Source organism: Pollachius pollachius, assembly GCF_949987615.1.
Source record: "Pollachius pollachius genome assembly, chromosome: 17".
Taxonomy (NCBI): domain Eukaryota; kingdom Metazoa; phylum Chordata; class Actinopteri; order Gadiformes; family Gadidae; genus Pollachius; species Pollachius pollachius.
Genome location: NC_136950.1, coordinates 4,656,079 through 4,671,833, shown reverse-complemented (window position 1 = coordinate 4,671,833; position 15,755 = coordinate 4,656,079). Strand labels below are relative to the sequence as shown.

At 48.4% G+C, this 15,755-nt stretch overlaps 1 protein-coding gene across 11 annotated transcripts in view; it reads right to left on the bottom strand.

Annotated features, from left to right (window-relative positions):
• Positions 1 to 15,755, bottom strand: part of LOC307088863 (uncharacterized protein) — a 79,897-nt gene that overhangs the window by 34,639 nt on the left and 29,503 nt on the right. For 6 of the 11 annotated variants that reach the window (XM_079754899.1, XM_079754904.1, XM_079754906.1 and 3 more), the window contains exons 21-46: positions 15,697 to 15,755; positions 14,931 to 15,095; positions 14,294 to 14,418; positions 14,133 to 14,195; positions 13,921 to 14,023; positions 13,536 to 13,657; positions 13,180 to 13,308; positions 12,891 to 13,004; positions 12,670 to 12,785; positions 12,005 to 12,188; positions 11,705 to 11,782; positions 9,402 to 9,449; positions 8,819 to 8,962; positions 8,660 to 8,692; positions 8,366 to 8,521; positions 7,859 to 8,003; positions 7,280 to 7,518; positions 7,102 to 7,175; positions 6,638 to 6,922; positions 5,611 to 5,745; positions 3,332 to 3,899; positions 2,285 to 3,132; positions 1,550 to 1,831; positions 1,041 to 1,429; positions 755 to 939; positions 177 to 578 (exon numbers count right to left, since the gene is read on the bottom strand). The exon at positions 15,697 to 15,755 is cut by the window's right edge and continues 123 nt beyond it. In XM_079754899.1, the coding sequence (XP_079611025.1) occupies positions 177 to 578; positions 755 to 939; positions 1,041 to 1,429; positions 1,550 to 1,831; positions 2,285 to 3,132; positions 3,332 to 3,899; positions 5,611 to 5,745; positions 6,638 to 6,922; positions 7,102 to 7,175; positions 7,280 to 7,518; positions 7,859 to 8,003; positions 8,366 to 8,521; positions 8,660 to 8,692; positions 8,819 to 8,962; positions 9,402 to 9,449; positions 11,705 to 11,782; positions 12,005 to 12,188; positions 12,670 to 12,785; positions 12,891 to 13,004; positions 13,180 to 13,308; positions 13,536 to 13,657; positions 13,921 to 14,023; positions 14,133 to 14,195; positions 14,294 to 14,418; positions 14,931 to 15,095; positions 15,697 to 15,755 (5,191 nt within the window). The remainder of the gene's footprint in view (positions 1 to 176; positions 579 to 754; positions 940 to 1,040; positions 1,430 to 1,549; positions 1,832 to 2,284; positions 3,133 to 3,331; positions 3,900 to 5,610; positions 5,746 to 6,637; positions 6,923 to 7,101; positions 7,176 to 7,279; positions 7,519 to 7,858; positions 8,004 to 8,365; positions 8,522 to 8,659; positions 8,693 to 8,818; positions 8,963 to 9,401; positions 9,450 to 11,704; positions 11,783 to 12,004; positions 12,189 to 12,669; positions 12,786 to 12,890; positions 13,005 to 13,179; positions 13,309 to 13,535; positions 13,658 to 13,920; positions 14,024 to 14,132; positions 14,196 to 14,293; positions 14,419 to 14,930; positions 15,096 to 15,696) is intronic. The other 5 variants (XM_079754909.1, XM_079754901.1, XM_079754903.1 and 2 more) reach the window with 4 other exon arrangements.

The following is a 15,755-nucleotide window of genomic DNA, read 5'->3' as shown; positions in this document are numbered from 1 at the left end:
CTGGGGTTGGTAAACAGATGGCAATGTGAACAATCTGCATTTGATCATAGAATATGACTTCGTCCCCAGCCATTCAACAGGAATGATAAAAATAATAAGACCCAGGCTGAGTTCCCCAGAATCAAACGCGGACACACACACACAGAGAACACAGGCCAACAGGGATGACTTCCTACCATCCTCTGGGTCTAGGTTCAAGTTGAGGTCCACCAGGTCTTTGACCTCCACGTCTTCCAGGTCTTTCACCGCCGAGTCCTCCCCCTCTAGGTGCTCCTCCATCCCATCCCCACCCGGCAGCCCTGTGTCGCCGCCCTGAGACATGTTGCCGTGGTGACCGAGTGGGGGCTGATGCAGGCCCTGGTGCTGGTACAGCAGATCCATGCCAGACATTCCCGCCGGGACGCCCTGCTGGCTGTGGGGGTTCTGCTGCTGCTGTTGCTCCATGGGGCCGCCCAGTGGGTAGGGCAGCCTGATACGGCTGTCTGGAGCCCGGTGTCTCAGCTCGATGAAGGGCTGGCCCATGATGCTGTGCTGCTGCAGAGGCAGGGCGTGGGACAGGAAGGGCTGGGGAACCCCTGCTGGGTGGAGCAGGTCAAGGAACCTCATTATTATCATGACGGACTCCAGAAATCCCACACACTGGAAAGACATTTTTTAATCGGAATCCTTCCTCAAAATGTTACTATTGCATTGATCGCATTTCTCAGCTTCAGTTCTAATTAAACCAATCAGCTCTCAAGCAGCTTCTACCCACCGGTCATCATCATGGGGCGCGGCTGGTTTGCTGGTGCAGTGATGGGTCGGAGGCCGGAGAAGTCTCCGGGCATGGGTCGTCTGATCTGCCCAGGCAGGCCTTCAGGGGGGATCTGAGCAGCACCAGGCAGCGTCTGCTGGGCAGCGCGCAGAAACGGCTCCCCTTGAACCCCTGGGAAGCCAAACCTATGGGAAGAGTCGGGGGGGGGGGGGGGCAGTCCATGAAATACTTGTCCAGCTTCCTAGTAATGGAGGCATTCGATTGTCGCCGTGTTGCCTGTGCTCACCTCATGTTCGGGGGCCGGAGCCCCATGTTAGCCATGTTGGGCATGTTGGCAGTGGCACCCATCCTAACAGGCTGCCGAAGGTAGGGGCCCTCGTTAGTGGGGAAGGGCCCGGGGGCCCTGATGGCCTGAGGTCCAGCCCGGCCCGTACCGGGGTAGGGGGGAGGAGGGCGGCCGAATAGGTCCGGCTGCATCGCCGCCAGAACCGACTGGTCCTCTTGGGACCAGTGGCGAGGGGTGGTCTGCCCAGGACCAGAAGGACCCTGGGGGGAGGCGGGGGGAGCAGCGGGAGGCCTGGCGGGGCCCGAGGCCTGATCCTGAAGCCCCTTCTCCTGCCGGAGGGCAGTCTTCTGCTGCTGCTGCCTCAGGAGTAGCTGGCGAAGCCTCTGACGCTGTGAGCAACAACCAAGAATTACAATGGAGAATATAACACAGATTGAATGGAAAAGAATACAGAGGGAGATTAGTGAACAAGGACAGCCAGCACAACGGTTTCCATTCCGTTTTTTTACCTGTCTTAGTTTCTCCTCGGAGTCACCGAGCTGAGGAACTATGCTGATTGGTCCCTCCAAGGGGTTCCCGCCCAGCGTCGCCATCTCATTGGCGCCCGTCTTTTCCATCTGTGAAGGCCCCGATGTCATGTGACCTTGCTCGAAGGGGTCGTGCCCTGGCGTCCGACGGGACATGTTAGAAAACCCGCCGTCGTCGGACATCCCTGGGTGCTTGGGAGTCTGAGAGCCCGGGGCTCTGGGGAACGAGTCCTGCTGCTGTAGTCTCCCGGGCGACTGCTGCAGCTGGAGGAACGCAGCATTAGAGGGAGAATTGGTAATGCAACAATGTTCCGGTACAATCAGCGTGATGCATGCAACGTTTGTTCTGCTTACAACGTTTGTTCTGCTACGAGTGCTGATATTGTATTGTTTTGTTGTTTTTTTTTGTTGGCTTTTCTTGGGCCTTTATGGACAGGACAGTGAAAAGGTGAGGGGGTTGAAGAAGAGAGGAAATGTAGGACCACGGGTGGGAATCAAACCTTTGTCTCTACAACATGGAACCGCTGACATGGATAGCGCACTAGCCTGCCGAGCGACCAAGCTTCCCCAGATATCTTATGTTATATAATATATCATAGACCCTAACCCTAACTAAGCATCAAAATACGCCAAAAAACTTCAGTTAGCTCAGTCATTCAATTGTCAGGTGTTGCTTCATACAACACCCTATATGAATCTGTACGGCGCGGCTCCTACCTGTTGGTGGACATGAGGGAAGGGGCCTGCGTCTCCCGAGTGGCTCTGAGACATCGGGGACATCACCGAGCCCCCAGGCGTCCCAGGGGTCATCTGTGGCCGCGGGGTGGAGGGCTGCTGGCCGTAGGGGTCGGGAGAGGGCCTGCTTCCGCCCGCGCCCTGGCCGAACGGGTCGGCGCTCCTCTGGCTGCCGGGGGACCGCGGGTAGCTGCGGGGTGTCCCCGGCATGGAGCCGTACGGGTCCAGGGCCGACTGGGAGGGGGAGTGTCTGCGATTGGCCGCCTGTTGGCCGAACTGGTCCAGCCTCAGGGCGGCCTGGTTGGCCAGGTAGGACGCGTCCGAGGGGGGTCTGGGCGTGCCGGGGGTCGGGGCGTTTGAGTAGGGGTCTGGGGAGGCGGCAGAGCTCAGGGTGGACTGCTGAGTGAAGGGCTCTGGGACCTGGCTGTAGTCTGGTCGGGGGGTCCCTGGGGCCTGGGAGTAAGGGCTGCGGTGAGGGGAGCCCAGACCCGACAGGGGGCTGGAGGGGAACATGGGGTCCTGGAGCTGGGGCGAAGCGAAGCCAAGCTCTGTGGGTCTCTGAGGAGGGACAGAGGAGCGGTCGAACGAGTCCCTCCTGCCTACACCCATGCCTCCGCCTACAGAGACCCCGTAGGCCTCCTGCTGTGTCTGATGGTGGGGGGGCATGGGGGTCTTGAACAGCCCCCCCGGGCCCATCTCAGCCATGCGGTTGTTGTTGTTACTGTTATGAGGTGCCCGCTGATAGGTCTGTCTCCCGGAGAGGTCTGGGTTGGAGCCTGAAGCGGGGCTCATCATCCTGCCCTGCTGCAGCTCAGGGTTCCTGGGGGAACCTGGGGGGAAGAGAAGCAGAGGTCAGACACCTGGAGATCGGATAACCAGTGAAGGACAGGAGCTATTCTAATTCAGTAACGATAGGTCATTTGGTCAACATCAGACACATCAAACTCGCATTCCCTTTTAATATCTGGAACTACGGTTGTAGAGTTGTTCAAACTACTACTTGACACTTTTTCTTGGACCAACATGCACCTTGCTGAGGCCCCATGGTCTTGGGGTCCGGGGAGGGACACCCGAAGGAGTCGTGGGCCGGCGAGGCGCCCAGGGAGTTAGGCCGCTGGTGCTGGGGCGTCTGCGGACCCCCTTGCTGGGCGGAGGCGGGGCGCGGTGTGCCCACCACCTTGGCGTACGGGTCCCAGGGGGAGGAGGGCCGCGAGGAAGGGGAGAACATCTGTGGGGATGGCGGGTGAGGGGAGGACGGGTGACTCTGGGAGAGCCCCGTCGGGGGCGGGGCCTGCGGCCGAAGGAAGACGTCGTCGGCCAGCGCGGAGCCCTGGCTCCCCTGGAGATGCGGTGTTCTGATCTCCTTGAAGCCCATGTGCTGGAGGGGCGAGGCGTTGCCCCGGGCCAGGGACTGCTGAGGGCTCATCATGGGGCTCCGGCTGCCGGTCTCTGGAGACACCCCCCTGCTGAGGGGCTGGTTGCCCAGTAGCTGTTGCTGTTGTTGTTGTCTCTGCTGTTGAAGCTGCTCGTTTTTGACTTGTTCCAGTTTTTGGGTGGCTTCAATCTTGGCCTGCTGTTTGCTCTGCTGGCGCATTTGCTAAAAGGGCAAATGAGGAAGAGAAAAAGACAAAAGGAAGAGAGCGGAAGAGACATTTAGGGGTGCAGAGGCAGAGAAGGTAGGAGAGACATAAGATGGACAGGAGAAAGAGAAACATTGAGAGAGATGGGGAGGGGTCATCAAAAATGAAAAGGAAAAATAAAACAGACCAGAAAGGGTAGACAAGATAGAATGTAAGATTGTAATATCAGATTAGTAGTTCCTCTTCAGCAGTAAAGTCAATTTCAATACAGGATGATATGGTAGCTAATAATGCTCTCTCTCCCTCTCTCGCTCTCTCTCTGTGTAATGAGTGGTGGAACTAGGACATGCAGGGGAAAGTAGACACACATCACAACAAAAGCACTTTCCGAAACCGGAGAAGGGCCTTTCTTTAAATAATTCTTCCGGACACGGAAAACGTTAAAATAACTTTCTGTTCAAATAGTATACAGTGCATGCTCACTGGTTTTCCACTATCTCACTTTCTTTCTCTCTCTCCCCACCTACCCTTAAAGCTAGCGAGCTTAGAACCATTATCTTCCAGTCAATGTATCTCAATTAGCCACATGCTACTTGTTGTCACAAGCTAGCTATTCACTAGAATCAAACCAGCAGAGTGGTGCAAAACAGCACCATCTCCAGTAAAAAAAACATATTACTGTAATTGGCGTTTCTGATTAGCTCAAATTAGGACCAAGTGACCTAAAGTCTCATGCATGATGATGACACGATGACATCACTTGGTACAATTTTGAACCATTCAGAAACATCAATCAAAATAAATGTGTTTTGATTTTAGTGTTTGCCTACTTACTTATTTACAAATCTAAATATAGGAGTATAGTCGTAGGAATATAATCAAAACATTGTGCCAATTGGCTGGTTTAAACATGCTAACATCCAGAGTGTTGCGAGTTTTGTTTGAACACAGAATATATCAGCTTGTTGACAAGCTGGGGCCATGGGCGCCAGATCTGGGCTTAATACCACCTCAACATGGGAGAACATTGTGGAAATCCAGGTTTCCTTCATTTATATCTTACAACTAGCATTGGAGAAGTCGGAGGATATGTTGTAGAGTTATCCATGTCATGTCGAATAGTTTATTTAATTCAATATGGAAAAGTATTTTAGCCCAGAAATGATGGCCACAGCCAGCCCTGGCTCGTTGCATCTGAAATCCTCTTTAGGCCTGAAAGCGTTTGGTTGAGTCTGTCTGGAGGTAAAGATTGCCGGTCCCTCTCTCAACTAAAGCTTGTGCATCTGCTGCTGAACAGAATTCTCCACTAACGCCACACAGCGTTCAACAAAGATCTGACACACCTCACTAAAACCACAAAACATACAGTGAATCAAAATCTACTCATCAGCTGTGTAGTTGACAATATCACACAATTTATCAAACCGCATTATTTAAAACACGCAATTTTTAAATATACAACCAACTACATCTCTTTTCACATTATGTTTTTAAACAATACAACGTTAATAAAAATGTATATTAGTTATATTAGTTTAAGGTGTGGTAGTTAATGTAGACCGAGTACTACTAGGTGGACGGCTATACCTAACTTCTTGAAAGTTCAATCACTACCTCCATTCTAAACTACGTGGTAAACTCCTCAGACAAGCTCAAACAAATACAGAACAGGGGATTCCAGAGTGTCTAAATCAAGCCAGAGCTAGAGGGGTTGCCTTGAGATCTTACCAGAGCCTCTTTGCCACTTCCTGCTACAGATGCCTGGTAGGGACAATCTTTATCTGTTGGTGATTTTAGGGCTTTGGTTTTGATGAGATTTTCCTGCCTCTTCATACCGGCTCCCCAAGTGTCATTAACCTCTCCCTTTTCAATGACAATTCACAGTTAGAAATATTAGTTTCAAGGACTCACCAGGCATGCACATCTCAACAATGACCCAAACCAGAAGAACAAATAGCACATTGATTATTAGGATTACACACTGATCATTAGCCAATTATCGTATATAGAACTTCATGCTCCCCGGTCAAATTGATTCAAGTCCCCATTTATCTATTGATCCATGGATCTTTCCATCTGTCTGTGTCTAGTATTCCCCTGGCATGCGTTCTAATGATAATTAATGGTAATTAATGGTCATTAATCAGGGTGGGAAATCAACACCAGAAGGTCAGTGACTTGATGGCTGTAGACACATCTGTATGTCAATAGAATGGATGATTTATGTTGATAAGTATCATCCATTCCTCATGTCTCAGATTCCCCAGAAGGCTTGAGATAACAGAATATTAATTGATCATTGATTTAAATGTATCAGATTATTGATTAATATCAATCAATATTTGTGTCTAAAATAGGCTAAACTATTAAGGCTGTTAAAACCCAAGATAAGCCATTATTTATGTCTATGATTTGGTTGCCACAGTGATCTGTTCACCGGCAAGCATTCAGGTGAGCCTGGGACCTGTTGACAGTGTTCCCAGCACTAGAATCACCGATGACCACATCAATCCTTACAGACTACAAAACACCCATCGTCCAGGTGTTCTAAGAAAGGGACATAAAAGCTGGGTGGATTTTAGGATGGCATCCAATTGGAGCCTGAACTGGCGCATTCTGGTGTCAACCCCTCACCCTCACACTACAGATGGAGGTGAGGTATTTGTAACAACAAAAGACACACACACACACACGCACACACATGCCCACACACACACACCCCACACAGGTGCACACGTGCACACTCCCTTCTCACCTGTCGGAGCTTCCATTCCTGTTCCTGTTCAGACTCTCTGGGCCTGAGCGGGTCTTTGAACCCCATCTCGTTGTCCATAGAAACAGGGTCATAGGGGTCTTGGACCACTGCCTGCTGCTGCTGATGATGATGCTGCTGCTGCGGCTGCTGTTGCTGATGCTGCTGCTGATGCTGTTGCTGATGCTGCTGCTGATGCTGCTGCTGAACGTGCTGACGCTTGAGAGAGTCATTGGACAGTTGGACCTTGTTTATGCGCTGGGCAGCGCGGTTGTCCCGGGCTTTTTGCTATCGGGGGAGAGAGCGACAGATATAGGGAGAGGCAGACAGAGGAAGAGATAAAAAAAAAAAGGGGACAGATAAAAAGGGATAGTGAGGTAGGACATATAGGACGTATATGATATTCAGTTCTACTCAAGAGTGTTATTATTTAGTTTCTGGGGAGGATAGAATACAACAGAACTTACAACATAGGGGGCTCTGTCCTGGGAGCTGGCTTTTCTCCAAAGCTTAGCAATCTGCTTCACTCTCGTAGACCAGTCTGTCACAAACACACAAGACAATACAGTATGTATTACCATTTCGGATAAATGTGTGCATAGTTACTAGTTCCCCCCCCTCCCGCCCGCGCGCGTGCGTGCGTACCTGGATGCTGCTCCTTCAGGTCGGGGTAGTTGATGTTGCTGTACAGCACCGGGGCAACTGTCGCCATCTCCCCAAGGACCTCCTCCTTCTCCCACTTCAGAGTGCTCTTCTGCGCCGTCGACATCCCATCATGCTCTGCTTCGGCCGCAGGGGAACTGCTTGGGGAAGGGCCCGCCTGACCCTGACCTGGGCCCCAGGGGCCACTCACGTCCCCACCCAGCTGGCTCATCTTCCTGTCCCTGGGAGAAGCAGGCAGGGAATGGGGAATGTTAAAAACTGACTATATTTGTAGTGTCGTCGCGTTTGGTATCATACATGTGTAATAATTGTAAATCCTCTGTTGTCTATAATATATTGTTAATTATAATCTTAATCTCACAGTACTGTATTTACACTGTACTTATATTCATGCTGACACTACAGGCCAAGAAACACCATAGTTGAGCTCTGGTAGTATTGTACTAATTCAGCACAGGGTACTTCTCTAATGTGTCCTAGAAGTTGATGGTACACTAGTATAATAGTAGAGCTAACTAATGAATGTACTGTCACACTGGTTACTTTAGTTGTAGTTAGTACCTGTTGTTATTGTCAAGGAGGGGCATCCTGAAATTAGCTTGGCCCTGTGCTCCAGACATGCTCGGCATTGTGGGAGTTGTAGGAAAGTGAGACCCAGCTCCAGCGAGGCCGTTCATCACTGGAAGACGAGGAATCATCCTTCCTGCTGATGGAAATAAAGGCAGAAAGAGTGGGTAAACACATCTGAAATGGGCTGCGTAAATATTATCTTTGCAAATTTGGTCCCATATTGTGATTGTTATTATTCATTGCAATTATGAGATTATCGATTCTATTAATATTCTGTGTTGACACTGTACATACAAATACAACAACAATAATATAGCAATCTAAGATTTCTAATAGTTTGCAATGTCATTTTAACGTTAACAGGTGTACAAAACCAGGTGTATTTTGCTCTTAAATGCTTTAAATAAATATTTGGAAATAAATGACTTGCCACCTTTCATGATTTAGATTCATATGCAATTAATGTCAACAGCCCTAGTGTGTGTGTGTGTGTCCTACCTGTGGGGTTTGGTAGGGCCTTGGGTCCCATAGGGCCGTGATGGCTGTGGTCTAGTTGGCTGGTACTGCTGATGTTAGTACTGATGCTGGTGGACGTGCTGCTACTGGGACTGAGGACAGCGGTGAACAGGTCCTCTACGTCCTTACCCTCCAGCTCTGTAGGGGGCGCCAACAGACACATGTTAAACGTGGCAGTTTGATGTTGCACAGCATAAGGTTAGGATTGAGAAATTGAGTTCTCTGACTTTAAATAGTTAATTAATGACAAGAGATTTGGTATGCAAAGGCGGGTACCTGGGATTCTGTATAGCCTGCTGAGCATGGCACCTGTGGAACAACAACAAACCAACAATCGTATCAGGAAAAAACGAGTTAAAGAGTAATTCAATAATAACATACATGCACACAGACACTAATACATTCACACATGCACGCAGCCATGTTTCAACTCACCGTCTGACACCATCTTGTCCAGCTCTGGGCTGAGGATGGCGTCCAGGTGCTCGTCCTGTCCCACTCTGTGGCCCCGCCCACTGCCTCCTGCCTGGTCAGGGGTCAACGAGGAGTCGTCCGTCAGGGGGCCGATGTCAAGGCCGGCTGAGGAAGGAGAGGGAAACAAATGGGGACAATGGGAGAAAAGTTAAGAAGGAGAGAATTAAGAAAATGTTTAAATTGTCTGGAGTGGAGGAAGAAAAGAAGAGAGAGAGGAGTGTACTGGAAGACCAGAAGAAAGCAGAAGTTATCTGGAGGACTAGAAGGAAGCAGTGGTTAGGTGGGGGACCAGAACAAGACACCGGCAGTGATCAGGAAGTCTAGAATTAAAAGCAGTTACTATCTGGAGGACTAGAAAAGAAACCAGAAGTTAGAAAGGAAGGACCAGAGCCGTGAATAAACAGAGCTAAGCCAACTCTGGTCTTGGCTACACAGTGGCGGCTTCTACCATGACCACAGTGCCAACTCGGCATCGCCAGGGTTCTGGGGTACATCATACGGCAGAGAGGGGGAAGAGGATCTGCAGGGGGGTGGGTGTTCTTACCAAAGGGCGAGGGGGAACGAGCCCCCTGGAAGTGGCAAATATCGAGACCTATGAAACAAAACAGAGCTGTAGTTTACACACTCGCACACAAACACATGGGGCTGCAGTACCCATGGTCCTGTCGCTGTTGCCGTGACGCTGCCACTCTCAAACCAAACTGATCAACCAAAGATAATGCAACATGGCAGTGAATGATCGTGACACAACGTTTTGTGGTCAAGATGAGAGTAGGGATGCAACGATTATAGTCAGAGGAATAACCACGGTTTCACGATTATGCAATAATGTATTTCACACTACAGATGCAGGGCTCCAGACTAACTTTTTTCACTAGGAGCACTGTGGCCCCTAACTGAAAATGTTAGAGGCACAACCAGAAATTTTAGGGGCACACACTGTAAATCAACATGGCAATGGGATTTTCTCAGTTTTTTCACTGTATTACTAATAAATATTTTGATAATGGATGCAGAAATTACAATATGCAGTTTCAAATTCAGTGTCACATTTTATTGTGATTGTCATCTCTACCAACTGTTTCCACTTGTGCGCGCATGCGTTCGACGAGCATGGAAGCGACAGTTTCACGGGAGTGCGCCCGCTTGTCATGCCGCAGGACGCTGCTGAACAGCGCGGGTCGGACACGGGTTTTGCGATTGCGAGCGAGAATTCTCCGGTGCTGGACACTAGCCACAGGTCGGAAGAACGAGTCAATAGGTTGGGTATTGTTCAAACACATATAGCAGGTTGTGAAATCTTTCTTCTTCTTCATAAATTAGCCACTAACAGTGGCAATTCCCTATCCTTCTCACACTCATTGGCCTGCTACAGATTCCGGATTTGTTGACGCGCCCCTTCCCCATTTAACGTGTACCGTATTTTCCGCACTATAAGGCGCACTTAAAAGCCGGTCATTTTCTCAAAAAACGACAGTGCGCTTTATAATCCGGAGCGCCTTATATATGGATCAATTGGTTAATTGGTTGATCCATACTGGTTGTAAACGGCGCTCTGTCAAAATGTTTTAGTATGAAAAACCAATAAAAACAATTTAATAATAATAATAAAATGTTTCACTACGACTACGATAAAGCCACACCGCTTGCAGCATTACGGCTATCGTAGTCAGTGCACACAGCATTTTACTGCGCTTACTCACAGTCCCAGTATCTCACAGTATCACACTCACAGTATCTTCTATGCTATGCGCCTTATAATCCGGTGCGCCCTATTTATGAAAAAAGTTCTAAAATAGGTCATTCATTGAAGGTGCGCCTTATAATCCGGTGCGCGTTATAGTGCGGGAAATACGGTACAATAAAAAAATTGAAAAGGGCAAATTTACTGGTCGCACATGTACGACCAGATGAAAAATTCAGTCGCACACTCTCAAATTTTGGTCGCAGTCTGGAGCCCTGCGATGTATAAAATCACAAGTGCATTCTTTAATTTGAGACTATTTTAATTTATCTAGAACATATATGTTTGTGCCTTATTGAAATTAGAAAATCCTTTCAATTATTGTTTCTTGGTTTGTTTCCAGTTTTGTTAAAAATAAAAAGAATGGAATTGAGAATATCTCTTATGCAGGTGATAATCACTGCACTTAATTCGATCCCATGATATAGCGCTGGAAGTTTATGTCGGCGCTGCAAGCAAACATTTACTTACGTATAGAATGTGAATATAGGTTGCTTTGATAACATGAAGATGTGCAGTTGTACCGCAAAAGTTTTGTTTTGGATACCAACTTATTACGAAAGAGTGATAGCCTATTTTACGCCTCCAAAACACATCCACAAACATTTGCTATACTATTTTACACTAGGGTTAAAAAAGACAACTCCTCCTATAATTTGATAAATACAGTGGCTATTTTGGTGAAAGGACTCTGTACAAGATCATCTTCAATCGGTTATATAGGTTGGGTAACACAGCTTTCCTTTTCACCTGTACAATTATGTTGGAATTGGCTGCATATTCCCATCGTGGCAGATTTGTGTATGTTTTTTTTCTGGCATTTCCACAACAGTTATTTGCTACAAATCTGGTGTTAAACCACCTGTAGCCACAACTAAGTGTTGCAGATCTGCTTTTGGGGTAGATACAAAGCTTCAATGCTTGGTCCCTCGGCTATTGTTTAGCTAATGCAAGTTAGCGGCACACCCATCAAACACAAATTACGCTCTGGTGACAGCAAGACAAGTAATCGCTGCATCCCTCGTCCAGAGTAGGTGGCGATGTGCCATTACGGTCAGTGATTGACGGTGTGATTTGAGTCGAGTGAGTGTGCGTGTGTATACCTGTGTGTCCAGTGGCCAGTATGTGGGCGTCAGTGTTGAGGACACCACAAAGATCCACAAGAACATCCTTTGACATGGCTGGATGACCAAAACATACACACACAAAATAAAGTAGAACAGTGACAACGAGTACAAAAAAACAAACAAACATGATTAACAAATGGACAGTTGAATTCAAAGGAAAAAAAACATGAAAGATGCCCTGTCATTTGAGTAATTTGTCCAGAAGCAATTCATATCATCCTGGCAATCACATCAAACATCACCATGGATACGGATGTGAAAGAGGACTTTACTCACACAGAGGCACCTGCTTCCTGCCCGGAATGGTTGTCATGGCGCTCGTCGCTGCGTTGGCAGGGGAGTGCTCCAGTGACGTAGAGGCGGGGACTTTGGTCTCTGCTTTGGATTGGTCATGACTGGCGGCTACGGCGCTGTCCTGCTGCTTGCTCTTGTCGAGCAAGTCCCGCCCAAAAAAGGCTTCCTGAGAAGAGACAACAGATAACGGGAAATAAGAAAGCTTGTTTCACTCTCTCTGTCTGTCTGTCTGTGTCTGTGTGTTACACATTACACAAATTATCTTTGGGGCAATTTACTTCTTCATATATTAACACACAGTATAAACGTTTTGTTTATGTACGCGTTACATGGTGTTTATGTACACGTTACATGGTGTTTATATGTGTTACATGGTGTTTATATGTGTTACATGGTGTTTATGTACGCGTTACATGGTGTTTATATATGTGTTACATGGTGTTTATGTACGCGTTACATGGTGTTTATATATGTGTTACATGGTGTTTATGTACGCGCTACATGGTGTTTATGTACGCGTTACATGGTGTTTATATGTGTTACATGGTGTTTATGTACGCGCTACATGGTGTTTATGAACGCGTTATATGGTGTTTAGGTGCGTGTTACTTAGTGTTTGTGCGTTTTACAGTGTCTAGGTGTCAGACCTGAAGGTACGATGGGAATGCTTCTTCCAGTTGGCTCTTCTTCTTGCGGTATCTCTTCCTAACCTTCTCCACCTGGTCAGCAGGGGGCACTGTCTGTCCATCCATCTCAGCACAAGCTGAAAGCACAAACAGTCAAACAAAAGTTTGAACACAAACGCATGTACGTATGACATATGTGGCACTAACGGGACGGTAAGAGACCAAAGCAGTGGAGTGCCTACCCTCCTCTTTGGTCTCCATGAAGGAGCCACTGGAGTCTTTCCTGCCCAGACATCGTCTAGCTCCGCCTGGCCCGGCCTTCCCCCCTCTCTGACGCACCATGAAGCCACCGATACCTAGAGAGAGACAAAGGGTTCAATGAAGAGGAACACAAGAGGGAGCAGGTCAGAGGTCGACAGGTCCACTAGACTGCTGTCGCTCAACCAAGCGAGACGTTGCCAAACAAAACATCTTCGAGAAACTAGTGGAGCAGACGATGCAAAATTCTTTACGACCCCGCCCGCTTCTCACCGGGCCGGTAAGGTTTCCTCTTCCTCTTCTTGTTGCCGTCGGTAACCTCCATGTCCTTGTTGACGTCGTCGTCATGGCCGTGGTCCCGCTCTGGGCTGGAGTCTGACTTCATCTCACACTCCAGCCCACCTGGAGGCATGAAGGACAGCAGGAGGGAAGACGATGCAGGGTGAGAGAGAATTCAGCAGAATAAAGTCATGCCAAAGTGTCTCCAACTTTCTTTACAGTAACATTATTTTCCATGGCTAGGGTCAGGGAACTGCTTTCAGCAAATACAGTGACCTCCTGTACCACCGTGACCCCTTGTCCTGTAGCTTATGCAACTACAGACACTATAATGACAGTAGGGGACGGACCTCTGCAGTCATCGCGGTCGCCGTCCCGGCTCAGGTCGCCGTGGGCCTCGGGGTCAGGAGGGGTCTGGAGCACAGACACCCTGTTCTGGTTGATGATCCGCAGCTTCAGCTTAGGCTTGGACCTTGACAAAGACAACACAAGAGGTTAGAGGTCAGACAGTCGATGACAGGTGACAATGTATTTTTCACAGCGGTGGTCTGTATCAATATGAAGCAGCTGATGAGAACACAACTACTGTGTCAGGGATAATGACGGCAGGATGGTTTACTGTAATGTAAACAGCTGTATAAAGCTTGAAGCTCGCCGTGGCTTTCAGTTGTCTGGGCGATGGGTCATTCAGATTGACAATCACTATGGAAACAGCATGAGAGTGTCTGGAGGTACCTGCGGTATCGTCGCGGCGACGTGAGCGGCTCCACTAAAGACTGGAGCTGAGTCAGACCTGACTCGGTGAGCCGCACGCCGTCCTGGGTGAAGGTCTTCACTTCTGGAGACAGAAGATGACATCAGTGCTCTGGTTCCAGCGCTTCTCAACCAATATGGATAGTCGATTGATTACTTGAGCAACATCAATAGAGGGGGGAAAAAGAGCTTACCAGGTTCTCGGTGGCGGGGAACAATCTGGGCCATATAGGGAGCTTCATAACTGTCAGATCTCGCTGAAACACACAAACACACACGCACACGTTTTACTCCACATTTAGAGAAAACGATAAGCCCACTTTTTCCCACGATCTATCTGTCGTCGTCCATTCACCTCTGATCGTATTACCGTAGGTAGTGCGGCTGTGAGTGCGGCACAGGGTACAGTCAAAGCCTTCGTCGGCAGCGTACTCCACGTCTTCATCATTGGTCAGCCCCTGGCAAAGAGCGTGGACCCACCTGCCATCACAAGACGAGATGTGATTAATGAACATGTTGGACGTATTCATTACAACCAAAATCCCCCACTTACTTCAGGGTTTCAGTCAAACACATAGAAACAGATTATGAACTTCACTGTGGACTCTTCTGCAATGTCTTTTAGAATACACAGTTAGAATACACACTAGCATAACCCATCAGATGTAACAAATCCAACATGTTGCCTTCTAGTTAAGCAAGTGTGAATGAATGCCAGCAGAACGTTAAGAGCCTCTGATGAATTGTTTTGTACAATTTGATTCAACAAGCATAATTACACAGCTATGGATGTATACCGCATGTTGTGGTGGTCTGCAATCATTTACACATTTCTTTCAAACCTAGGACAGTAAACCAACATGTGGCAGCTGAATTAGCAACAAAACAGGAGGCCTGTTTAATTCTGTGATCCCAATGATACTTAACTTAAGTGGGATTTTGAATGAATCCGACTAAGGTAATTAGGTGTGTGTGTGTGTGTGTTTCCGTACCGGTCACATTGCTGACACTGGAGAATGAGGTCATGGTGGTTGTAGGAACGCTGGCACAGGGGGCATTGGGCCAGGCTGGCACAGGGACCACACTGGGTGTAGTTCTTCTGCCAATCAGAGCGCAGGCCTGGCGACGTCGCACCACACTGAACGCAACACACACACCTGGGGGAGGAGCGAACACATATGTTTATACGTTCTTAAGCTTGTGATACAGAGTAACTATATCCTTCGCTGTATGAGCAGTCGCAGTCATTCCTGTTCACTCACACACGCACACACACACACTAAAAACGTTTACACATGTGCAAACACACACATGGATAGCTCACAAAATGGTTGGGCCACACATTCTAGACCGGGGGAAGTGTGCACACCAGGTTGAGCTGATCCATGGTTAGTGGTAGACACCTCAATGTGTCAACACATCGGGGGTAGAGGTCCTGCACACGCAACTGTCTGCGACAACAGTGGCTGGGAACTGCTCATGTGTGCGCTTAAGGTAGTGTCAAATTAACACAAAGACTTTGTGTGTTCCAACTATCGTTATTGTCATGGTTCTGTATTCAAGCCACTTTTTCCACATCTTTAGTCAACAGATCTGCCTCGAGTGGATGTCTGTGACCTATCACAGCCTGTGATAATCCCTTACCCATAAATCAATCTGTCCCACACACATTCAAACACAGTACACACGTAAGTCAGACACACACACACAAAGCTTTCTCATAAAAAAGCCGGAAGTTTGATTGACATGTGAACCCACCACTTGCACTTCCAGGCTCCCTTGGGCACCGTGTGCAGAGGCGGGTCCAGGCAGTAGGT